The sequence below is a fragment of the Andrographis paniculata genome, unplaced genomic scaffold, assembly GCF_009805555.1.
Source record: "Andrographis paniculata isolate CXL003 unplaced genomic scaffold, ASM980555v1 Contig55END, whole genome shotgun sequence".
In the NCBI taxonomy this organism is placed as follows: domain Eukaryota; kingdom Viridiplantae; phylum Streptophyta; class Magnoliopsida; order Lamiales; family Acanthaceae; genus Andrographis; species Andrographis paniculata.
Window position 1 is genome coordinate 1,154,614 of NW_026137590.1, and position 25,455 is coordinate 1,180,068.

At 31.2% G+C, this 25,455-nt stretch overlaps 4 protein-coding genes and 1 long non-coding RNA gene across 8 annotated transcripts; 3 read left to right on the forward strand and 2 right to left on the reverse strand.

The window, feature by feature from the left end:
• Nucleotides 1–520: 520 nt before the first annotated feature.
• Nucleotides 521–4,729, forward strand: LOC127256385 (leucine-rich repeat receptor protein kinase EMS1). The gene has a single exon (XM_051282373.1). It carries the CDS (start codon nucleotides 585–587, stop codon nucleotides 4,572–4,574), a length of 3,990 nt encoding a protein of 1,329 aa, XP_051138330.1. The 5' UTR covers nucleotides 521–584; the 3' UTR covers nucleotides 4,575–4,729.
• Nucleotides 4,730–5,837: 1,108 nt separating this feature from the next.
• On the reverse strand, nucleotides 5,838–7,240 carry LOC127256375 (heat stress transcription factor B-2b-like). Its single transcript, XM_051282353.1, has 2 exons — nucleotides 6,986–7,240; nucleotides 5,838–6,895 (listed from the first exon to the last, which is right to left on the reverse strand). Exons 1-2 carry the CDS (start codon nucleotides 7,238–7,240, stop codon nucleotides 6,119–6,121), a joined length of 1,032 nt encoding a protein of 343 aa, XP_051138310.1. The 3' UTR covers nucleotides 5,838–6,118.
• On the forward strand, nucleotides 6,729–7,820 carry LOC127256376 (uncharacterized). Its single transcript, XR_007839843.1, has 2 exons — nucleotides 6,729–6,876; nucleotides 6,966–7,820. It is a non-coding gene; the product is annotated as an uncharacterized LOC127256376 (long non-coding RNA).
• An 8,782-nt stretch (nucleotides 7,821–16,602) lies between these two features.
• LOC127256480 (uncharacterized) lies at nucleotides 16,603–19,711 on the forward strand. Of its 2 annotated transcripts, none has more exons than XM_051282510.1 (3): nucleotides 16,603–16,983; nucleotides 18,865–18,929; nucleotides 19,492–19,711. In XM_051282510.1, exons 1-3 carry the CDS (start codon nucleotides 16,680–16,682, stop codon nucleotides 19,567–19,569), a joined length of 447 nt encoding a protein of 148 aa, XP_051138467.1. In that variant the 5' UTR covers nucleotides 16,603–16,679; the 3' UTR covers nucleotides 19,570–19,711. The 2 variants fall into 2 exon arrangements, with proteins under 2 accessions (XP_051138467.1, XP_051138466.1); XM_051282509.1 differs by having other exon boundaries at nucleotides 16,604–16,983; nucleotides 18,856–18,929.
• Nucleotides 19,712–20,222: 511 nt separating this feature from the next.
• LOC127256479 (protein phosphatase inhibitor 2) lies at nucleotides 20,223–23,889 on the reverse strand. Of its 3 annotated transcripts, none has more exons than XM_051282506.1 (5): nucleotides 23,805–23,889; nucleotides 23,246–23,325; nucleotides 22,452–22,573; nucleotides 21,653–21,820; nucleotides 20,223–20,769 (listed from the first exon to the last, which is right to left on the reverse strand). In XM_051282506.1, exons 2-5 carry the CDS (start codon nucleotides 23,251–23,253, stop codon nucleotides 20,480–20,482), a joined length of 588 nt encoding a protein of 195 aa, XP_051138463.1. In that variant the 5' UTR covers nucleotides 23,254–23,325; nucleotides 23,805–23,889; the 3' UTR covers nucleotides 20,223–20,479. The 3 variants fall into 3 exon arrangements, with proteins under 3 accessions (XP_051138463.1, XP_051138464.1, XP_051138465.1); XM_051282507.1 differs by having other exon boundaries at nucleotides 23,246–23,362; nucleotides 23,805–23,886; XM_051282508.1 differs by having other exon boundaries at nucleotides 23,246–23,320; nucleotides 23,805–23,864.
• Between the last annotated feature and the right edge of the window lie 1,566 nt (nucleotides 23,890–25,455).

Here is a 25,455-nt window from a genome sequence, read left to right on the forward strand (position 1 = left end):
TGGGTTTTAACTTAAATTTGCATTTATTATGATATTTAATAGTACAAATTAATGTTCTTGTAAAATTGCACGTTCATAATAAAATAATAATAATCACAAAATTACAAATCCAAGCAAATCCACGAAGGGTAGTATGGTCAATTCACTTCTGGCCCAAGAGAATCAATATCATCATGAAAACTGAAAGACTGATGAGTTTATAGGGAACAGTCTGACACTCCTACGACGCTTTCCGTATGATTATTTTAGCAAGATCCAAGGACCACAGATCCACACCATATCTGTGCCGTTAAATAGTTGGAACTTACAGAATAAACGGCGAAAATGAGCGGGATCTGAGGTCCTGACTCCAAGAAAGCAACATCTTTGAGATTCTCAGCTGAAACGACGCCGTTTCGCGCTCATCTTCTTGTACGGCTGATAAAATAAATCGAAAATAAAAAAAGATTTCGAATTTTGTACCTTCGCCTCCATCTTCATGCCCCCCAACAAACTGCGTACCCTCCCTCTCTCTCTCTCTCTCTCTCTCTCTCTCTCTCTTCAAGCTTTCTCTCTCTAGACTACATTATGAGGAGGAGTGTGCAATGCGATTGCAGCATTATATGAAGAAATTGGAAAGGGGGAAAGGGTTTTTAATTTTACTTCTGCAAAAATTTCAGAGCACTATGAGGACGACAATGGCGTCCAATCTATTCGTCTTCTTCAATTTGTTCATCACTGTTATTCAACCTTTCTTCTTCAATGTCGATTCTGTGCAGACAACGGAAATGTCCGATAGGGACAATCTTCTCTCGTTCAAAAACTCCCTCGAAAACCCCGAAATTCTCCTCTCATGGCAGCCATCGATTCCCCACTGCAATTGGACCGGCGTTTCCTGCACCGACGACCGTGTCACGTCGCTCGTTCTCTCGACTCAGTCTCTCGCTGGTCCTCTCTCTCCGGCGGTGTTCGCCGTCGCCGGCCTCGTCGTTCTCGATCTTTCTGCAAATCAGTTAAACGGCGTCGTTTCGGCTGAAATAGCTACTCTGAAAAGGCTTAGGGTTTTGGATTTGGGGCATAACCGCCTCAGCGGTGAGTTACCGAGTCAGATTGGCGAGTTGACTCAGCTGCAGACTCTCAGACTTGGGCCTAATTTCTTCGCCGGAAAAATCCCGCCGGAGCTCGGAATGCTGTCGAACCTCCAATCCCTCGACCTGTCGGGAAATTCCTTCTCCGGCGATGTCCCTCCCCATATTGGAAACTTATCACAGATTCAAATTCTGGCCATTGGGAATAACTTTCTTACAGGTTCGTTACCTCTGAATCTTTTATCAAAGCTTCGATTTCTGTCTTCATTCGACGTCTCGAACAACTCCATCTCCGGCGAAATCCCGCCGGAAATTGGACAGCTCACCTCTTTAATCGAGCTCTACATTGGCGAGAACCATTTTTCCGGCAGGTTTCCGGCGGAGATCGGCGAATTGTCGAAGCTCGAAATCCTGTCGGCGCCATCCTGTTTGTTGAAAGGCCCTTTGCCGGAGACATTCTCGAAGCTCAAATCGTTGAGCAAACTCGACCTCTCTTACAACCCGTTGCAATGTCCGATCCCCAAAATCGTCGGAGATATGCAAAACTTGACTGTAATGAATCTCGTTTATTCCGAGCTTAACGGCAGCATCCCGTCAGAGATCGGAAAATGTAAGAACTTGAAGGTTTTGCTGCTGTCGTTCAATTCCCTGGCCGGAGCTTTGCCGGAGGAGCTTTCCGACCTCAATTTGATGACGTTTTCGGCTGAAAAGAATCAGTTTTCCGGGGCATTGCCTTCGTGGATCGGGAAATGGACGGAAATCGATTCGATTTTGCTTTCGAACAATCGATTTTCCGGCAAAATCCCACCGGAAATCGGGAATTGTTCGATGCTGACTCACATTAGTTTGGGGAGTAATTTGCTTACAGGAGAGATCCCTAAGGAGCTCTGTAATGCCGTTATGCTTTCGGAGATCGAATTCGATCACAATTTCCTGTCCGGCAGCATCAACGAAACGTTCGTCGATTGTCGCAATTTGACGCAGCTTGTTTTGCTTGATAATCATATCGTTGGATCGATTCCGGGCTACTTCGCCGAGCTTCCATTGATGCTTCTAGAATTGGATTCGAATAACTTCACGGGATCAATCCCGGTTAGCTTTTGGAGATCGTCGAATTTGATCGAGTTTTCCGCTGCGAATAATCAGCTGGACGGGTTTCTCCCCGCCGAGATCGGAGACGCCGCTTCGCTTCAAAGCATCGTTCTTTCGAACAATCATATTCGCGGTCGAATCCCGGGGGATATTGGGAAGTTGAATTCGCTCTCGGTGCTGAATCTGAATTCAAATTTTCTCGAAGGGAACATTCCGGCGGAGATCGCTAATTGCACGGCGCTTACGACGTTGGATTTGGGGAACAATCGTCTCGACGGTCCGATCCCGGATGGAATTGTCGATCTGCCACAGCTGCAGTGTCTTGTACTTTCGTCAAACAATCTGTCCGGCGCAATTCCTTATAAGGATTCGAAGTATTTCCAGCAGGTTTCGGTGATTCCCGACTCGATCTACTTCCAGCACCATGGCGTCTATGATCTTTCGAACAACAGATTGAGTGGCGAAATACCTGAAGAGCTCGGGAGCTGCGTCGTTATCGTCGATCTTTTGCTGAACCACAATTTGCTGTCCGGGAGGATACCGAAATCGTTGGCGAACTTGTCGAATCTCACGACGTTAGACCTATCCGAGAATCGGTTGACAGGAAGTATTCCTCGCGAGCTCGGTGATTCGGTTAAGTTGCAGGGATTGTATCTCGGGAATAACCTGATAACAGGATCGATACCCGAAGGTCTCGGCCGGTTGCTCAGATTGGTTAAACTTAACCTTTCGAATAACGTTTTGTCGGGTTCGGTGCCTCCGAGTTTCGGCGATTTGAATGCGCTCACCCATTTGGATTTGAGTCGGAATTTGTTGACCGGCGAGCTTCCGGCGACGCTCTCGAAAATGATGAATCTCGTGGGTTTCTACGTTCAGCAGAACCGTCTCTTGGGACGTCTAATCGAGCTTTTCAAGAACTCGATAAATTGGAGAGTCGAGATCGTGAACTTAAGTCGGAATTCATTCTCCGGCGACTTGCCGAGGTCTTTGGGAAACTTATCATACTTAACGATCTTCGATGTACATGGAAACAGCTTCACCGGAGAACTTCCGTCGGAGCTCGGAAATCTTGCGCAGCTCGAGTATCTCGATGTTTCAGAAAACCAGTTGGTCGGAGAGATCTCCGGCGACGTCTGTGGCCTTTCGAATCTCGAATTCTTAAATCTTGCGAAGAACGATCTGCGCGGCGAAATTCCGCGACAGGGAATCTGTCGAAATTCGTCGAAAGTATTCGTATCCGGGAACGAAAACCTCTGCGGCGAAATCACGGGGCTAATATGTCCGGCAACGACGAGCGTTGCTCGAAAGTCGTCATTTCCTTTGAATGTCTGGGGGCTTTCGTCAGTCGTGTTGGGATCAATCTTCGCAGTAATTTCCGTTATTGTCGTGGTTCGACTCCGGGCGAGCCGGAACGATCCGGAAGACATGCACGATGGCAAGACAAACATCGCCGACGAACAGAATCTCTATTTCCTCAGCAGCAGCCGATCGAAGGAGCCGTTGAGCATCAACGTCGCGATGTTCGAGCAGCCCCTGTTGAAATTGACACTCGTTGACATTCTCGAAGCTACTGACAACTTCTGCAAGGCGAACGTAATCGGCGACGGCGGGTTCGGGACGGTGTACAAGGCGACGCTCCCTGACGGGAAAATCGTCGCCGTGAAAAAACTCAGCCAAACAAAAACCCAGGGCCAGCGCGAGTTCCTCGCCGAGATGGAGACGCTTGGGAAAGTGAAGCATCGAAACCTCGTCCCGTTGCTCGGCTACTGCTCGTACGGCGACGAGAAGGTGCTTGTCTACGAGTACATGGCGAACGGCAGCCTCGACAGCTGGCTGGCGAATCCGACGGGGACGCTCCCTGTCCTCGACTGGGCGACGCGGCTGAAAATCGCGACGGGAGCGGCGCGTGGGCTCGCGTTCCTCCACCACGGGTTCATCCCGCATGTGATCCACCGCGACGTGAAATCGAGCAACATTTTGCTCGACGACGGGTTTGAGGCACGGGTCGCGGATTTCGGGCTGGCGAGGCTGATCAGTGCATGTGAGACGCACGTGAGTACGGATATTGCCGGGACGTTCGGGTACATTCCGCCAGAGTACGGGCAGAGCTGGAAGTCGACGACGAGGGGGGATGTGTATAGTTTTGGGGTCATTTTGGTGGAGTTGGCGACAGGGAAGGAGGCGACAGGGCCGGAGTTTAAGGGGGTCGAGGGCGGGAACTTGGCGGGGTGGGTGGTGATGAAGATGAGGGGGGGCCGGGCGGCGGACGCGCTCGATCCGAAGATACTCGACGCGGATACGAAGCCGATGATGCTGAGGATGCTGCAGATCGCCGGCGTTTGCCTGTCAGAGAATCCGGCGAGCCGGCCGACGATGCTGACTGTGCTTAAGTTCTTGAAGGGAATTGGTGAGTAAGATTACACGGAGGTTATATATAGATCTATATCTATATATTATATATATATATATGTGTGTTTGTAGTAGGTATTTGTTGTTTCGGGTGTGTTTTTTTTGTTATTATTGAAGGTAATGAATGTATTTTGATTTTGTTATGTGGTATAGTATGGTAAAGGTGGTATTGAAGTTTGTACGGTGGAAATTTATTACATGTTGCTGTGGGATTTGACGGTAAATTAAGATGTTCTGGAATTTAGTATGTTTTAGGTAAATTTTTGATCGGATTTAATAATTTACAAGTTTTGCTGGTAAGGTAAATCTTACGATAAAATAATTGATTTTTATCAAAAACAATACTAGTTAAAACATAATTATTTTGAAATTGAAATTAGATGCTTGGTCAATTTAATTCAAGTTTCAAATACTCTTCCGTCCGTTTCAATTTCATTCCACTTTATATCGTATTTATCTTGAGTACTTAATAAAATCATTATATTTATATAATTTTTATATAAATATTTTTTATTAATATTATAATATGTTAATGAAAATATTTTTTAAATTTATTTTTTAATTTATATTATATTTTTATATAATAATTAATATTTAAAAATTAGCAAGCAAAGTATAAACACTCTTATAAACAGACGAAGAAAGTACGGTTTACTAATACTATTGCAGTCAATGGTTCAGCTGATCAAACGTGCTATCGTTCATTTCATCAATTCATTCTTCGTCGCAATATTAAATTTTATTATCTAATACAATTCTAGTAATTACTCACTCTGTTCCACATATCATGTTCATATTATCATTTCTGTCCGTCTCACGTACTATGTCATTTTTCTTTTTTAAAAATAATTACATACTTTAATTTTATTTTAAACTTTTTAATTTTATTTTTTTAAAATTTTAATTAAACTAATTAATTATCTTAATTTTAATTTATAATTATTTATATTATCGAATAATTATTTTCACTAATATATTTTTAATTATCTACTAATTAGATCCCTTCTAAAATACCGAATCTACATTGTAGCAGACAAGACACGGTACGTGAAACTGAAGGAGTAATATTTAATTTTAAATGAAATAAAAAAACTATAAAACTGGTAAAAAATTTTAAAATAAAAAAAATGAAAGTATCTTTTAATCCCTGATTATAATTAACCCTATCAAAATTAAGTAAAACTTTAAAAATTATACAAATAAAAATAAATCCTATATATTATAAAAAAAGAAAGGCACTTCTAATTTCTACCCACACACAAAAAGAGATACAATTATAATGCGCGGTATAAATATTATTCCCACTTCGAACAATTTAAAACTTAAAAATAAAAATAAATAAAAAACGACAACACGCTCCACTTAAATTAAGAACCTTCGTGAAAGGACGCCTATAGGAAAAAAGGCTGTCGTGACACGTGTCCCAGCCTCGCACGTGTCAAGTTCCAGACTACCTTTCTGCCGCCCCCGCACAGCCTTCTACACTGTTCTACACACATTCCATTTCCCCCTGGTTTTAATCGCCTACATTAATCCCCACCGTACGTGCGTCAATTGCACACCCTTTGATTTCTAGAGCTGCTCCGATCGAACCACGATGACCGTTGATCTTCATCTACGTTATCTTCATCCATCGGCTCAGATTTAATCTCGCCTCCCGGCTGCTGCAGCTGCAAATCCATCTCCGATTCAGAGCAACCGGCGCCGCCGTCGCCTTCCCGGCCGCGCTTCAGGCACAGCGGAACTCCGAACAGTCTCGCCGTCATCTCCTCCGCTGCTGATCTGATGTTGCTGGCTTCGCCAGACGCGGCGGCGCCGGATTTCTGCAACTCTTCGCAGAATCTCGTCATCGGTAACAGATCCAGCGGCTTCAGGATGTTTTCCTGTAGATTTAATTTGCAGCTGCGGATTTGGCGGTCTTCACCGGCGGCGGTGGCGGAGGTTGCGTAATTGGACATTAGAGAGTATATATTGCTGCATAGGCTTTTCATTTGAGTCAATTCCTTGTTGAGCTGCACGTTTTCTTTTCTCAGCCTCTCGTTTTCTCCGATTAGCTCCACGGTGGTGCCGCTGAACTCCGGTACGGCGGTGAGGGAATTGGAGGAAGAAATTACCTGTTCCTCGCCGGAGTCCGATGGAGACACCGTTCTCAGCGGCAGAGCTGGACACGGCTGCACCGTTACCGCTATAGCAGCTTGAGTAGCCACCGCGACCGGCGCCGCCGTCAAAACTTTCCGGCGATGAATATCGCAGAGAAGCTTTTTCTCGCCTCTCCGAAAGCATTCATTTGAAAATTCCCACCGATCAGGTACGACTTTTCTGAATCCCTGCGAATGTTCATTTCTACCAAATCAATCAACAGCAACAAGTATTGGAAAATTTCTCCCAAACTTACAGATAGATGATCAAAATCTTACGTAAGTGTTGAGCTGCCGGACGAAACTGGAGAAATTGTTGTGCTTAAAATACTTAGGCAGCAAATCTCGAGCAAACTCTGTCGGATTCCAAACGATGAAAGCAGATCCGTCTTCGTTCCAGGAGATGACTTCATCAATGGCGTGGTCTTCTACAAGCTGATAAGTTTTAGTCAAAAACGGCGTCGGAAGAGATCTCGCCGCATCACCGGCCGTCGATTCGCCGCCGCCGCTGCGATCCACCGGTGGCGGAGCCATACAGCTTCCCCTAACCGTAACCTACATCAATCGAAAGATAATGAAAATCTACACATCAAAAACAACATCAATTCACCAAACAACAGCAAAATCCACACTTACAGACGTCAATTCAGCTGATCAATTCCTCGAGAGATCCAACTGAGAGCGCAGAGAAAGTCGTCTAGAAGGTTCCGAGTATGAATAAATACATTTAAGAGAGAGAAATGAGAGAGCAAAAGAAGAAACTTTTGGATCGAGAGACCGTCAAAGACCAAAAAGAAGAAAAAAAAAATGAGAAAAGAAAGGACGAAAAGCAAAAGGGTAAGGAAATAACAAAGGAAAGAACGAGAAGCTTCGTCTGACGTGGCGGGTTCTGATTGGCGGGAGCGTACAGCTAAGTAATTCTGGATTTGGCGGAACGGAACTGAACAGAACAGAAACGGAAATAGCGTGTGTTGAAAATTCTAAAAGCGTGTTCTGGTGCGCAGACTTTATTATATTAACCTTTACTTAATAATATACTACAAACTTGATCGGTTACTAATTTTAATAAAATGACTCAAAATGAAAATTTTTTAAAGTAAAAAAATATAGAAAAGTGATATTTTATCAAAATAAAAAAATATATATAATTCATTTATTTTTTTTATTTTTTTTGATAAGGTAGGAATTCGAAAGTATTTTTTTTAATTTATCTGTATATTTTATTTCAAAAGATAAAATTGTAAAAATTATTATACATAGTCTATTTTATTAATAAAATTGTATATAAAAGAAAAAGTAAGTGGATTTTATTATGATGGAGGGGGTACTTTTTCATAAATTTATAGTTATTTGAATTGAATATAATATACTAATATTTTTTTTATTTATGATATAAAGTATAAATATTTTAAAAAATATATAAATTAATTAATAAAATAGAAGAATTTTTTAATAAATTCAATGTGCAATTAGTAGTGATGTATTTATAAGTAAATATAATAATATAGATTAAAGAGTAATAACGAATTGTTTGTTTTGATAAAAAATTTTAATATATATCTTTTAAAAATATAAGTTATTATATATATTTATTACTTTTATATTATTTATATATTTTTTTATATGTTATATAAAAGGAATTCTTTAGACCAATATATAAAATAAACAAACCCTAAGTATGTTTGTTTTGTTTTAAAGAAAAATATTGTTCATCATTTATTGTTTTCAATAAAAACTGTCCAGTAAATTTTATATTATTTTGTTTTGCAAAATTATAAATAAAGTGCCATATTTTCATAAATAACTAAATTTAAATTATTATTTTAATTTTAAATTAGAATCAAACAAGTCCATAGCAATAAATAATAAGCTTAAGTCTTAAAACCAAACAAACACAAGGGTATAAATAAAACAGAAAATTAATCGTAGACTTGGTGGGTAGAAAGAATATAATATATAGTAATCGGAAGGTAAAAATATTGAAATCTTTGACCATAAAACAAAAATGGAAAATTATAATCGGTCTTGTTGAATAATTGAATAATGTTCCTAAATTTCTTTCAAATTTAATAGAATAAAATAATAGTGGATAATTTTTTTTTAAGTTAAAAATAATATATATACTTTTTTTTTTTGTTTAGATTCAAAGTTTTTACTATTTTCTTTTTCATTCTACTAAAAAAATATTATTATTTTTATTTTAATAAAAATAATTATATATTAATATCAAAATATCATTATAAAATAATTAAGTTATATGAAAAAAATAGTCAATTTTGATTTAAAACTAAAGACAAGCAAATGGGTTGGGATCGATGCTGAAGTCAAGTAAGCATTATGATGATAATATTTAAAATTAATATATCCTATTTTATAATATAATATATATTGAGATATATATAAGTTACCATATAATATATATTAATTCTGTAAAATCAGTACAATGTTTATTTAGTCGGATCAATACATGATCTGTCGCTCAAACAAATTCTCCAATTTTTTAAAAATATTAGTCATTGATGTGTTCATTTTGTATATTTTTATGAATGTATTTTTTGTGTGAATTACAAAAAATTATATTAATAATATTAAAAATAATATTTTGTACTAAATTATTAATTTTTATGAATAAATAGCGCATACATATTATATTATATTTTTTGTACTTTTTTTCATCGGTCATATTTAGTCATTTTAGGTTCTAAGATTTCAAAAATAAATATTTTACTTACTCCGTTCTACAAGTAAAATAAAATAGAAATAACTAAAATAACTTTATTAGTACGTGTAATATAAAGGTAATGACATTTGTGTAATATATTGTAAGTTGTAAGGGTATTTGTAATATTAGGTAAACAGTACAGTTACTAAAAAGGAATAGATATTTTGTTATGGGACGGACTAAAATGAAAAAATGGATACTTTGTTATGGGATGGAGAGAATATTAAAATTTTGGAAAAGATAAAAAGATAATCAAAGGTATTTTTAATTTCTAATTAATAATTAAGGATATTAGAGAGAGAATATAATAAAGTTATTAACATTTGTTATAAATAAGTGTTGAATGAAGTGTAATAATTAAATATTAATTTTTTTTTTTTACTTTTATCAAATATCGTACTAAGATGTACAGAAAAAATTAAGAATAAATTTGAGATATAAAAATAATTTTCTTTAAAAAAATCCCATAATTAAAAAATTATTATTATTATTATTATTATTAATGCTATATATATATATATATATGTATGTATATACTATATTTTTGTAAATACAATAATCAACAATAATTTTAGAAGGTTGCATGGAAATGCAAGTGAGAAAGGGTTTTCTTTTCTTGTGGTTGAGAAAGAAATCTGATCCAAATATAGATCATGTCATGGTCCACTTCTATACTTTATTTGTATTTTTATTAGTTTGTTTTTATTATTATTTTAGTTTGTTTGGTCGAGATTTGAAATAAAGTGTTGATTTAAATGTTTATTTAAATAGTAATTTAATATAATATTTTATGAGAAAAATAATATTTTTATTGAAAATTGTATGAGGTGAGCAATAACGAATTATGTTTGAAATTGTAGTCAGACATAATTTGGAATCAATAGCTTTGTTCTCGTAACATTAATTTTAAATTAAAATTTCTCCAAAAATAATATTCATTATGTCCCAATATAAAAGTCTTGTTTATTATTTTTATCCGTCCTAAAATAATAGTATTATTTTTATAAATAATCATATCACTCTAAAACTACTCATATTTTTTCATTTTTATTACACAATTACCACTCTTTTTTACTTTAATATACTCACAAGGACAAAAATGTCTTTTATCCATACTTTTTACCAACTATTGATATAATATCAATATTTTTTAAATCTCATGTCTAACACAATTAAAATTATATTTATGGGACGGAGGGAGTAATAAAAAACATACAATATTTTATACAAAAATAAAAAATCAAAATACTCGTTATAAAAAGTCAAAAAATTATTACATCAAGTCAAGTATTCAATATCTCATACCATACACATAGGGTGTGTTTGTTTGAAGGATTTTGGTGGATTTCCACTATTCATCCAATTTTTTCCCCCAAAAAATATCAAATCAAACACCTATTTTTTATTTTTTATATTATACTAAAAAAATCAATTTTACATTCAAAACATCACATCAAACCCTATTTATATCACATCATACAACTATTTAAATTCAAAATTTTTACTATTCAAATCCCAACTCAAAATCCAAACCCCCAAACAAACACACCCTTAAAATACTTCATCTAAAAACGTCGTGTGAATTGAACTAATGTATTTATTTATTTATTTTTCGCATTTGGATTTTACGATATTAATATTATATATTTAGTATAATAAATATGTGAATTAACAATTCTATCTTTGAGTGGGTTAAAATAAGTGATGATATTATTTAATCATAATTAAAATATACATAATTTTAGCACATTTGTAGTTGGATTAGACATATACATGTTCGTTTCTTTAATTAATCTTTTTTTTTTTTAATTTTATTATTTAGATTCTATATTTTTAAAAAAAATATTTTTTTTTTCTCATAAAATATTTAATTAAATATTATTTTAATATCAAACTTAAACCAAAAAAACACACACCGTAACCATATTTATTTGCATTGAATAGGAAAAACACATTTGTTTTTAGATGATGGGTGTAGGACCATATTTGTTTGCCAATTATTTCGACTGATCTTCTAGAAGGGGAAAAATGATTCTTCACAATAATTAATTATTTTTCACTTTGAATAAAATGCGCTTGTTTGACCTGAAATACTATGTCTCATTTAAATATTTTTACTTTTTATTTAAATTTGTTTATTCTTTCATTACATTTATTTTTGTGTCATTATATTTAATATTAAAAATTATCTTTTATATACACGTATAATTATGTGTCATTATAGTCAATATTAAAATTATCTTTTATATGCACGTATAATTATGATAGTTAATATTAAAAAATCAACATAGAAAAAATAAATATGGCGTTAGAGCATAACAGAAATGTGGAATATACAACAGTTATTTTTTGAGTGCGCTTCGGATAATTTTCAGTTAAACTTAATAGCTTGCAAAATAAATTCGACAAAATAAATAATATTAGACAAACTATGTATAAAGACATGACCCAGAGTTTCTTCTCGTAAATATTTTCACTAAACCTATTTTTATTCTTTATTATTTGGATTGTAAAAATAATTTTGTTATTGTAAAATATCATATTAAATATTATTTAAATCTAATAAAAAAAACACACCATATAGAAATTCTGATTTTAGCACTATATTTTTTAGAAATTACAAAAAGAATACTCTTTTCCTCCAATAAAATAAGCACACTTGAATTCGATATGAATATTAAAAACATATATATAATATTGAAAAAGTGATACAAATAAAATGATAGTTGAAAATACTTTTGAAAATTTAATTATAAATTAAATAAAATGAAAAAAAAAATAATAATAAAAAATAGTCATATTTGTTATAAATAAATATTGAATTGAATGTAATAGTTAAATATTGACTTTGTCAAAATTAATACTTCATCCGTCATACAAAAGTGTACTTATTTGACCAAATATGCGTTTTAATAAAGTGAATAATAATTATTACTTTTTTATTTCATAGTAAAATATATATATAAGTGTAATATTATTTTTTTATTTAAAAGAAAAAACGAGCATTTTTTTAATGATAACCCATAGAAAAAAAAAACAAAAAAGTAAACCTAAATTTGCATGATTAATAGAGTAATAGAATAAATTTACGGATGAATTAAAATGAACAAGAATAAATTTGACGGCAAATAGAGAGAGTATTAAAATATTATATCTTTTTTAAATTTTTATGCCCAAAAATTTTATATTTTTATGAGAGAAAAAAAAAAAAGAGTATTATTTATGATATAAGTATAAATTTGTCAAATAGATTTAAAGAAAAAAATAATAATTATATGTACTTTCTTTTCTTTTTGTTTGCTGATATGGCTGATTTAAATGGGCCGAACAAATTGGGCTAATGGCCCGAATGGTTATATCAATAATTTAAAATTAAATTAATTTAAATATATATTAGCGAAATGAGTTGGGTCCGAATATAATAAAGTCCAATTCAAGTCATGAATTCAACAATATATATTTGGTTTGAAACAAATGAAATTTTAATAGAAAATAAATATAATGTAACAAATATGTATTGAGCATAGTATTTTAAATAAAAAAATATAAATTTTGATTTAATATTTTAAATAAACAATTATTTTAGAAATTATGCCGGGTTTTGATTTTGGGTTATCGACATGATTTTTATATTTAATATTTAATTTCAGGCTATCAGGTCAATCTAAAATCCGACCTGATTCAATCAAATTTTTTTTTTTTTTTTCGTTTCAGGTTCGAACTGATCTAATTTTTTAAAAATCTAAAACATCTAAATCCGAACTTAACATGTGGATGATCAATTAATACAAAATAAATACTCATTTCATCCAAACATTCTGTAATATTTTTTTTGGTTTGTCCAAACATTTTGTAACATTTTTAAATAAAAAATAATTAAATATATTTAATCTTTGTCCTACACTAAATTTATCATATTATTTAATTTTAAAATTATCATGTTTAATACTACTAGTCTAATTTTCTATGTCAGAAAATAAATATTGTATCATGTTTGAAAAAGAAAGAATACTTCATTTTTATCAGTTAAATAAACACACTTTTTTTCTAACAAATATAATAGTATTATATTTTTTAATTTATTACAAAATTCATTTGTAATTATTTAGATGAGACAAAGAAAATATATTCTCATTTTGTTGTCAAATATATGCCTTCTTTTTCTTTTTTCTTTTTTTTTTCTTTTTTTTTTTAATATTTATCCACAACAATTTACGTGTTCTAATTACAACGAAAGACTCTTTAATACTCCTTAAGTTATATATTTTTATATTACATTTATTTACAAATATGCTATAATTTAATTCATCTATTTTTTTTTTCATTTTATCAATTTATTTATATACTTTTTAAAATATTTTATTTTATGGCACATTTAATCAATATAATACTCTATCCATCCCAAAAGAAGTGTCTGGTTGAAGGTTGGCACAGGAATTAAGGAATAATAGTATTTAATTGAAAATGTGTCTTACTTTTTGAAGAATTTTAAAAAGTAAGTTAGAATAATAATTATGGATAATTTGAAAAAATATGAATAATTTTGTTATAAAGTGGGACCACGATTATTAAATAAGGAAATAGGACAATTATTTTGATACAGACAAAAATAAAAAAACAAGAAAATTCTTTTGGAACGGAGGGAGGGAGTATTATACTTCTTCTGTCTGGATTAGTTATGTCACAATCTTCGAACGCCGGCGCTAAAAGACTAATAGGATTTTAATATAAATTTGAGATAAGTAAAAAATAAAGGGTGTGTTTGATTTTTATTTTGGTTTGAATTTTATTTCAATGTAAAATATTCATTTTTATTTTAAAAAATATTAATTATATATTAATATCAAAATACTCTTAATTTTTATTTAAAATATAAATATATATTACACATACAATTATATTATACATATGACAAAAATATTAAAATATCTTACATATATTTACTAATTAATAAAATTTTACTCCCTCCGTCCCACATATACAGTGTATTTTAGAAAGGATATAATTAGTAGATAATTAAAAATGTATCAGTGAAAATAATTATCATATAATATAAATAATTACAAATTAAGATTAAGATAACTAATTAGTTAAATTAAAATTAAAAAATAAATTAAAAAGGTTAAAATAAAATTAAAGTGTGTAATCATTTAAAAAAAAATGATATGAAATATAGAACAAACAGAAACGACAATATAAATATAATATATGAGACGGAGAGTATTATTTTTTAATCAATTACAAAATTCTAAAAAACCCCTTTACTAATAATCCTGATAGCTAGCCATGGCTTGACAATGATAATACGAAAATAAAAATGCAAAATAAATGTGAGTGGATAAGCCATCAGGCTTTCGTAAAGAAAGGTGACAGATATTTTCTGGTTAATGAATAACATAAATAATAATAATAATAATACTATCTCTATTCCACGTATCATTTTTGCTACACTGTAAACACGAAATTTTATAAAGAGTGGAATTAGTAGATAATTAAGAATATATTAGTGAAAATAATTATCTTATAATATAAATAATTATAAATTAAGATTAAGATAACTAATTAATTTAATTAAAATTAAAATTAAAATGAAATTTAAAAATTTAAAATAAAATTAAAGTGTATAATTATTTTTTTTTTTAACAAAATAATATGATATGTGAGACGAACATAAATCGCAATGTGGACAGTATATATGGGACGAAGGGAGTAATATAATACCTATATTTTATTTTTAAATAAAAAAATAAATAAAGGTAAAAGTGCACTATAGTTTTCGTATGTTGTGAGGAATAATAATTCAAATCTGTCTGTCTGTCTGTCACACACCACAACAAAATATCCATCTCCAGATATTTTCACCGCCCCGTCATCTCTCCCCACTCGCATACGTCAACGCGTCTCTCTCACGCGCTGTCTCTTCTCTAATAAATTCTCACTGTACTGTAATATTTTGTATCTGGTTATTTTATTTTATATTTTTATCTTAATATTCATCGTTTTACTTACAAAATATATATTTTATTTATTTTTTAAATAAATATTTATTTATTTTTTACGGGAAGTTAAAAGTATATTATTATTATATTAATATGTAAATAAATTAAAAAAAATATTAAAATAATTTTATTAATATTATTCCATATAAAAATAATGATATTTATAGATAACAGGATTATCATTTGTTTTAAATTATTGACTATTTTGACATTATTATATCGTCATATATAATTCATTTTTTTTTTGTTTGTCTCACATGAGATGAGAGGATCATTTTCCTTTTTGATAAATTTAATAATTTTAAATATATTTAATAAATATAAATTAATTTAATTAAATTTTAAATATTTCATACATAAAACTTATTCAAAATTCATTTATTTATATTTTTATCCTTAAACAAATATTTTTGATTATATTTAAAACTCTTCGTTTTTTATAATATTACTTTATGTTAATTATCGATAAATAAATATATATTTTTTATTTATTTATATTATATAAAATTTTATTATTTAAAAAATGATATCTATATTATATAAAATTTTATTGACATATAGCATTTAAAATATTTAAATACCTTTTTTAAATTTTTTTCTAATCATATATATTAGTTTTATTTTAAAAACGATAACACTATTTATATAAATAAAAAAAATAATATTATAACTACAATAATTAACTTATTAAATTACATTACTTAAAATACCGTGTTCTAACCAAATAAATTATCTTACCCGACATGGAAGCATGGCGCTGAATGTTTTCATTCAAGCGCCTGATTCTAACCAATTTTTTATACTTATCATAAAAAATATTTTATCAGTCTACACATAAAATATACTATTACTTTTAGCACGGTGTTTAAAAATAATAATATTTTAATTATAGTGCATAGTTAAAAGTAATGTAATAATATTTGTCTTATTTTTTAGTGTAAAAATAATAATATAATGTAAAATAGGACTATTTGTAAAAAAAGTAAAATATTTAATAAAATACTTATTTTGTAGACTAAAAATAATTATATTTTTTAGTTGGATTGAGAGTATATTAATTCAAAAATATAAAGGGAACTAAACATATATAATGACGTGGCCACTTAACACGTGGCAGACGGTGAGAGCGAGTGGGTATAGAATTGAAGTCATAATAGAAAAGGCCAAAGTTCATTTTGGAACTTAGGAGTTGCAATTGATAATTCGGTGTAAGTGTAACTGCACCATAAATTCACGTAGAGAATAATTTAAAATGCCGCCGAAAAAGGCGCAATCGTCCGCCGGAAACCACCACACATCGGCGGCGACGCCAGCCAGGAGAGCCGTCAACGGTGGCGGATCGATTTGGCATTGGACGAATGAGCGGCACGTGCGTTTCCTCAACAACATGGAGGCTTCCTTCGTCGAGTCGATGTTCGGCGGCGGAGGAAACGGTGGCGCCGCCGCCGCCGTTGCGCCGCCGCCGCCGCTCGACCGTTATTTGCCGGACACGGCGGAGTCCACTCAGGATTTGGCTAAGGAAAGGCGGACAAGGCACTGCACAGCCTCAGCCTCAGGTAAAATAATTTTATTTAAAATAAATAAATACATGAAAAAACGTTGAGCACCAAAAATATGTATGTGGAAATTGTTTTTAGTATTTAAAATAATTATTTAACAAATACTAAGTTATTTGAAATTAAATATTTTTTTATTTATATATCAGTCTCAACTTAAAAGTATTATTTTTATCATTATTTATTTTTTATTTTAATAAAAATAATTATACACCAGTACCAAAATATTCTTAACTTTGACCAAAATTAGAAACATATTATTACACATGCAATTACGTAAGATAAAAATATCAAAATTTTTTATACATTTCCACTAATTAATAAAAAATATTATTATTTTTTAATCTACTGCAAAATCTCAAATGACCTCTTTGGACCGGGAGGGAGTATTTATTTGGTAATATTTTTTTGGGTCTTCTTGTTTAATAAGTAGTTTAGATGTAATATCTATAGGGTTTAGATAGTAAAAAAAAAATGCTTTCGGATTGATCGAGGGAATCAGTTTTATTTAATAAAAAAAGACAGTACATGTTAAACAATACATATCCTGACAAGATGTGATATAATTTTACATAATATAACATATTAATTGATTTTAACACAATAAATTTATTTATACACAAAACAACAAAAATTTCTGTGTTACACAATATATTTATACCTCTATATTATATATTATTATTTTCAATAAATTAATATAAATATTCCCTCCGTCCCGGTCAAGATGACCTTTTTACTTAAGGATACATATTTTAGGTAGCGCAGATTAGTAAGTTATTAATAATAAATTATGATATTATTTTATTATTTTTATATGAGTAGTGTTGTCGATATTTTAAATATTTTTAGCATTATATATCAATAAAACATATATAATATGGATATTATTTTATAAAGAATAAAATTTTATATAATAAAAATAAATAAAAAAGTTAATTTATTTATTTATAATCAACTTAAAACTAAGTTTATTAAAAATAAAAATTTTTAAATATAGATAAAAATATTTATTTATTGAGGAGAAAGATATAAATAGAGAGATTTTGAATTGGTCATATGTGTAAAAGGTTAGAAATTTAATTAAATTGATTTATATTTGTTAAATATGTTTAAGATGAATAAATTTATTAAAAATAGAAAAATATCATCTTTACTGAGACATATAAAAGGGGAAAAGGGATCATCTTTGTCGCGGGACGCGACGGAGAAAGTATTTGATAAAATGATTTTGAAAGAAAAGAAAAAAAGGAATTATAGTGAATAGTTTGGAAATTTAAACAAACACATATTTACATATTTGTTGTTGTCAAGTTTGATTTGAACTCGTAAGTTTTCCGATTAATACTACAAAAAAGAATACTATAATACTATACACACTTATCTCTACAATATACTTATAATATAGTACTCTCTTGGTCCATAAATATAGTTTTAATTGGGTTGAGCACGAGATTTAAGAAATATTGATATTAATATTGATAGTGGATAAAAAATATGAATAAAGACTTTTTTGTCTTTACGAGTGTATTAATGTAAAAAGTAATGGCAATTGTGTAATAAAAATGAAAAAATAGAGATAGTTTTACGATGATATGATTATTTATAAAAATAAAACTATTGTTTTGAAATAGAACTATTGTATTGGAACGGAGGAAATATATTATTCACTTATAAAAAAACAAAAAGATTAACACTAAATATTATTTTTTGTATTTTCAACAAAACTTTCAAAATATATATATATATATATAAAACTTAAAAATAAGAATACTAAACAAACACATCCAAATACATACCTCTTTTAAAGTAACAGGAATTTTAAATAGAATATATATATATATATATATGATATTTTATTTTAAATTTTTGTAGATATTGCAGGGTCAAGAGGGAGGATGGACAAGAAGACGAGAAATTTTTCTTGCCAAAAATCTTCACAGGATCAGGTTTGTCATAGCACACATACATTTATGATTTATATGATAATATTTTTATTTTATTTTTTTATATGATAATATTTATGTATGTAGAATTTTGGTCCCATTCACTCCGTCTTTTTAGTTTTTTTCTTTTTTAAAAATTAATGTGATAGGTTTTTTTTTTTTTTTTTTTAAAAAAATTATCAATAAATAGTTTTAAAGACTTTCAAAGAAAAGAATGTATGTGTAATAATATATTTGTAATTTAAGTAAATAATAATAATATTTTGGTATTAATGTATGATTATTATTACAAGAATTAAAAATGAATACTAGAGGGACACGAAAATGATAAAAAAAAATACGTTGACTTGTAACTAGCGAACTATCATTTTTATTGCAAATGTCGCCTCAAATCTGAGTATCCAAAAATTTAGGAAATTTATTGCAAATACGGTGTCGGAATGCACATGTCTTATTATTATTTCAGTAAAATAATAATTCAGTTAATATATTATTTTCAATAATGTTTATCTAATATATATATATATATATGCATTGGAAAATTATTTGGCATTTTGTGTCTCAGGTGGTCCCACAAGTTGACATCAGAAGAAATGATGATAAAGATAATGACGATGAAGTTCATTGGCAAGGAAATAAATAATTCGATTTTTATTTGGATAGACTTTTATTATTATTATTATTATTATTATAATTTGTATTGGTAGGTTTTGGTATCAATCTGTATTTGTTAATGTTATTTGCAAATGTTTGTATTTTCTCGACTAATTTATTTTACAAATTCCGATGTTGAATGTTTTAAATTTTCTATTAAATCATATTTAAAAAATTGTTAAAATATATACACATTAAAAATAAAATAGTGCTCGTCCTTTCCAAAAATATAGTGTAATATTTGTTTTCGACATAAGAATTTCAGTAGATAGTATTAAATATAATAATTTGAAAATTGAATGATACGATAAGAAAAAATATATATATATATTTGAATAATATGATAGGATAAATTGTGAAGCAAAAATTAAATATATTTAATTATTTTATATTTTAGAAAATAGAAAATAATTAGCATATATTTAGTCTAAATCATATACCCCATTAAATATGTTGACAAATGATAAGCATTGGAACTTAACACAATTCGATTTCAAACTTTAATCTAACTTTAACTTAACAAAAATATATTATTTTCCCGAACAAAACATCACAACCAAAAATCATTTCACTAAAAAACTAACTAGAGAAAACTCAACCAAAAAGTATAACAATCCAACTCTTTTAAGAGAATCAAGACACTAAAGTTACAAGCCATAAATAGTAAAATCCAAGAAGTTTTAAGGTAGTTTATTGAGCAGCAAGCAGGCAAAACAGGAAAGTTTTCGGCATAGTTCGACGAGCATGTCCGCAACGGGGAACGAAAAGCATCGAAAATATATTTGTTACGGATATATATATATATATATACAAGTTAAAGAAGCGATACACAAGCAACAAGAAAAGAGTGTAGTCGAGCTGACCTGGATGGCGCGACGGAATGTCCTGGAATTCGGGTACTAAGACTTGTTCGGAGGCTGTGAGGTTTCATCATCGATGTCGATGTCTTTGATGCTGGGCTGGAGTGAGGTTTCGTCGTCGATCTCGATGTCTTTGACGCCTGCGGCTATTGATGTTGGGGATGGTTCGATCGGAACTCCAACTTTCTTCCGGATGTTTCCGGCGGCATCCTCGTCCGACTCTTCCTCGAGATAAGAACCGGTGCGGAGAAGTTCTTTCACTTTGTGGAACTCGTCGTAGTGCGCTTTCCTGTGCTCCCTGAAGCTCCTCCGCCTCTCGGCATCTCCGCCTGAAGGGTTGCATGGTAAAAAAAAAAAAAAAAAGGGATCAAGATTATTTACGACTAGAATGGTAAATACTACATATGTGTATGTAAGATATAGTACTCATTCCGTCCGGAAGAAATATAACGATTTTATCACATTTGGTAGTCCGGCACAAATGTACCTATTTTCTTTTTTATCCATCTCCTATAAATAATACCCTTACAATTCAATGTATCTCAACAATACCACTCGATAAATTTTATAATTATAATCATAAGTTAAGTAGTACGTCTTTCTGTTCAACACAACTATTTTTACACATAATATACTATTATACTTCAAACTCCAAATAAAAAACAAATATACTTCAAACTCCAAATAAAAAACAAACAAATACTTTTTGACCATACGGATGGAGATGCATATAATACATTGTGTAAATTTTATAAAAAATGTGTGTTGATATAGAGATTCTATGCATAATTTGGTTAACATAAAAATTAAAAGGTAGATTATGCAATAAAATTTATACATAATATTTTATGTGTACAAATTAAAATAAAGGTGATGTAGATATAGGGTGTGTTCGTTTGGCAAACTTCACCTGGATTTTTACTATTCATTTATTTATTTTTTTCAAATTAAATACTTATTTTTATTTTCTATATTATTAAAAAAACTAATTTTATATTTAAAATATTACATCAACGTCTATTTATATCACATAATATAACTACACAAATTCAAAATTTTTACTATTTAAATCTCAACTCAAAATCCTAACTCCCAAACAAACACACCCATAATTTATCCTATGGTTATGGCATAGCACACATACATTTTCAATAGAATGACCGATCTATCGAGCTAAGACATGAATGGAAAAGCTGAAGGGAAGAGACAAACCTTCTTCATCTTCTTCCATGGCATCTGCCTCGTCTTCAGATGACGTCCAGCCAGACTTGGGTTTGCTAGAGGATGCCACATCATTCAGTGCTGAACGGATATCATCTGCATTCACTCCATCATCGAAACCATTATCAAAGCTTCCTCCTCTAGCAGGTGATAGTGATCCTACATTCGGGAATGGACAGGATTACCACTTCTATATGCATTTTAATACCATTTCATGACCAATTAAACCCTAAAAAATTGGCGTGGAGCATGTAGACACATAAGTAGAGATATCAACAGCAGCTAGAACAGTTAAGAGAGATCGAAATGACACAAGTTGGAACGAGGGATAATATCTATGCGACCTAATGTAACACTTCCCCCGAACCTCACAACCAAAACTAATTTCCAATAAGGCAAAACTGAGCATTCAGCCGTGAAATCTATGGATCAACATAGCTATTGGTGCAGTAAATTTGTTGATCATGGAATAAGGATGGGCTTTATAAGTAGTAGTTTAACAATGTCCAGACAAAATGCTTATAAAGCTCGTTAAATCACCATAAGTGCTATTTTTTTCAGACAAAAATCCAACTAGCGCCCACGGGCCACAGTAATCTAATTTCACCAAACACATTGTCTAGAATAATTAACACCACAGTTTGTGAACACACAATTCAATTTAGATATAACATGAGAAGATTATGCAATTGCGACAAAACTGAAAGAAGCAACTATGGTGCAAAGCCAAAAGGATTGGAGATTTTCCAGGGCATTATTGACGACGGATAGAAATAATTGCAAAGTGTACCATCATCATTGTCATCATCAATCATGGGATGATATGGTGTCTTTGGTTCGGTTATTTTCTGCCTCACAGGTTTATGCGCCTCAATGTACCCCAAATTAGCTTCATCCCATTTCACTCTTCCCCTGCCACCCCCGAAAATATTAACAATATCAGTATAACTTCAACAATTCATCGCAACAGAATAAAATGACTATGAAATAACATTGTGCAATAGAAAGGGTTACTTTAGGTGATGTTACCATGAACTACAAAACTCCTAAAATGGATATATTTATGTCGCTCCAAATATTTTAAAGTCTTAAAAAGCTATTTGGAACAATTAGTGACCATGCCCTACACTACGAGATGCATACTCTAAAAGCTCACCATTAATCAACATAACTTAATAGTGTAAAACCATATCGTAAGCTCACATTGTCAAATTGGTAAGATTATATCAAACATAATTATAAAATACATAAAACCGTAGGTAAATGGATACATCAATGCCGTTTTAAATATTTTTAACTCTTCTCTGGCAGTGATTAGTTTTCATGCCCTACATTATGAGATGAACTCTCGAAAAGTCACCAATAATTGACACAACTTAATCATATGAAAACATAGTAAGCTCCCATCACAAAATTGGATAAACTATATCATATATATATATAACTATAACATACATAAATCCATAATATAAAATATCTTGATTCCCCTCTTTCTTATGGCAACCAAAATTTGAACAGAAAACTCAAATGCATAGTCAAATACTGACAAAAGAACGGAGATAAACGACGTGGGAATGAAATTACTTCTTCATCTCGTTAATCTAATGATCCTCCGATCTCACAATCACCAATCACAGTCAGAGACCCAAAGCTGGAGCACTACTCTGTCAAAAGGATATGCATTTCATCAATTCGTGGAGCCTAAGAAAACAATCGCATAATAACAGGAATTAATTAAACAAGGACCGAAAAATAAATTTTAAAAAAAAAAAGAAAGCGCAAGTCTATTTGTCTCCTCAAAATATACCATATATGAATCTCGTCCTGCCATTTTCAACACAGAAAGCACGACGAAACCGGCGTAAGGAAAAGAAAAGGAACCAAAGAAGCTCTTCGATTGAACAAATATCCAAATCGACAATATACATAACATCCACTAACCAATTAACAACCAAATAAAATCAAATTAATCCAATTGAATCGAATAGCAAATTCTAGGTCACGAAAAAAGGCATTCATTCTTTCGAAATCAACAACACCAGAAACCCAAACCAAAAGGAGATTCTAAAGCCTACAAACTTTGAATCGGAGAAAATCATCAGATCGCGTAAGCCAAAAGGCAATTGAAAGATGAATTTGATACCTGCAGATAGGTTTTTCAGTTCCTCCTATCGTGCCTCTCGGGAGCTTGTAAAGTTGTGAAATGACGAGCTCATTCCTCCCTTCGGCTATGGTTCAAAAATATCAAACGTGAACCGTCGGTTCGAACCGCCGGTTTTCGCGGTTCAGCCTTCATTATAGTATATTTTTTGAAAAAAAGAAAGAAAAACAAATGAAAGATGAATAAGAGTTGTGTAGTAAGGGTATTGTATTTTTATACAAATAATATATTTATAAAAAAAATATTATAGAATATTACTACATTTACTTTTTATAGGTTAGATATTTAAATATTAATTATTATATTAAAAAATAATATAAATTACAAAAAATTACAAAAATATTTTTATTATACTAATACAATAATATTTGTATAATTTTACTTTTTTTTTAATGTTAATACAAAGAAATAATAGTAATACTAAAGTAGTTACTAGTGTAAAAAAAAAATAATGATTTAGGTTAGATCTTAAAAAATGGCTAGTCCTTTCCTTCCCTATCTAACTTGTCTATGGAATTTCAACTATTCTGGTTTCATTTAGATTCGTGACAGCTCAATTTTTACTAACGCAGTTAATTACAGTACTAAATTTTAAATTTAATATTGGTTTAACAGCAAACAATTTACACATTTTGAAGGGTAAATTTTATCTAAGTTGGACTTTGACCTTGTCCAGCGAGGAGCTGCCGGAGCGCAATCTCCGGCTCAGACAGAGAACCACGCCGGTAGAAGGCGCCCTTGAAGGCGAGACTTGATTAGGTGATGCCAGAGGTGATGTCGGACTGATGCTCGAATTAGGACCATAGCCCCCTTAACATCGTCATCATCATAATCATTGATATTTATCCTTTAACATCGAATCATCTGTGGTTCTAATTGCCCTAATCTCATGTTCTTCAAGTTTTCCACGTCTCACATTGCAATTAAACCACAAAAAACAGAGCTAAACAGGCATATTCAAACCCCCGACGCTTCCAGATCACCTGTCATGTGTGTTGGTCTAGTGTAACTTGTCTATCGAACCTAGTTTGTAAGGTATTAAGTTCGGCTAAAAATTTACCCGGTATGCACTTTCGGATAACAGTTGCGGATTCATACATTATCAAAAAAAAAAAAAAAAAAAAAGCATATTCAAGGCCGACAAACACCAAATACTCAATCTATTGCAAAATTAAAAAATGAACAAGCCAAGAAACCAGAAGTCCTATCAACCACAAACACATCAAAAATCATTGAAACAAAACACAGAGAAATCATTGAAACAAAAACCCAAATCTCAACTGCAACAAGTTTATCAAATTTGATCATCTTCAACACAATTCCTCACCTTTTCTTTCTTCCCACGCTGAGCCTTCACTATAACTTTCCATCCTCAATTTTCACTCAAATTAACCCTAAATCCAACTCCACAGATCACAAAAACTCACCCAACAACAAAAGGGACAAACACTAGAATCAAGCCATTTTGCTATTCTCCACCAGCATCGAGATTTGTGAGATTAGAAAACTGAAGATGAAAGGGGCTAAACAGTTGCATGGGTTAATGGGAGATGGTGTTAAATGGTGAGAGGTAATCGCACAGAAGTTTATCTAAGATCACAGTACTTTCAAAAACATAATCAACAATCCCATG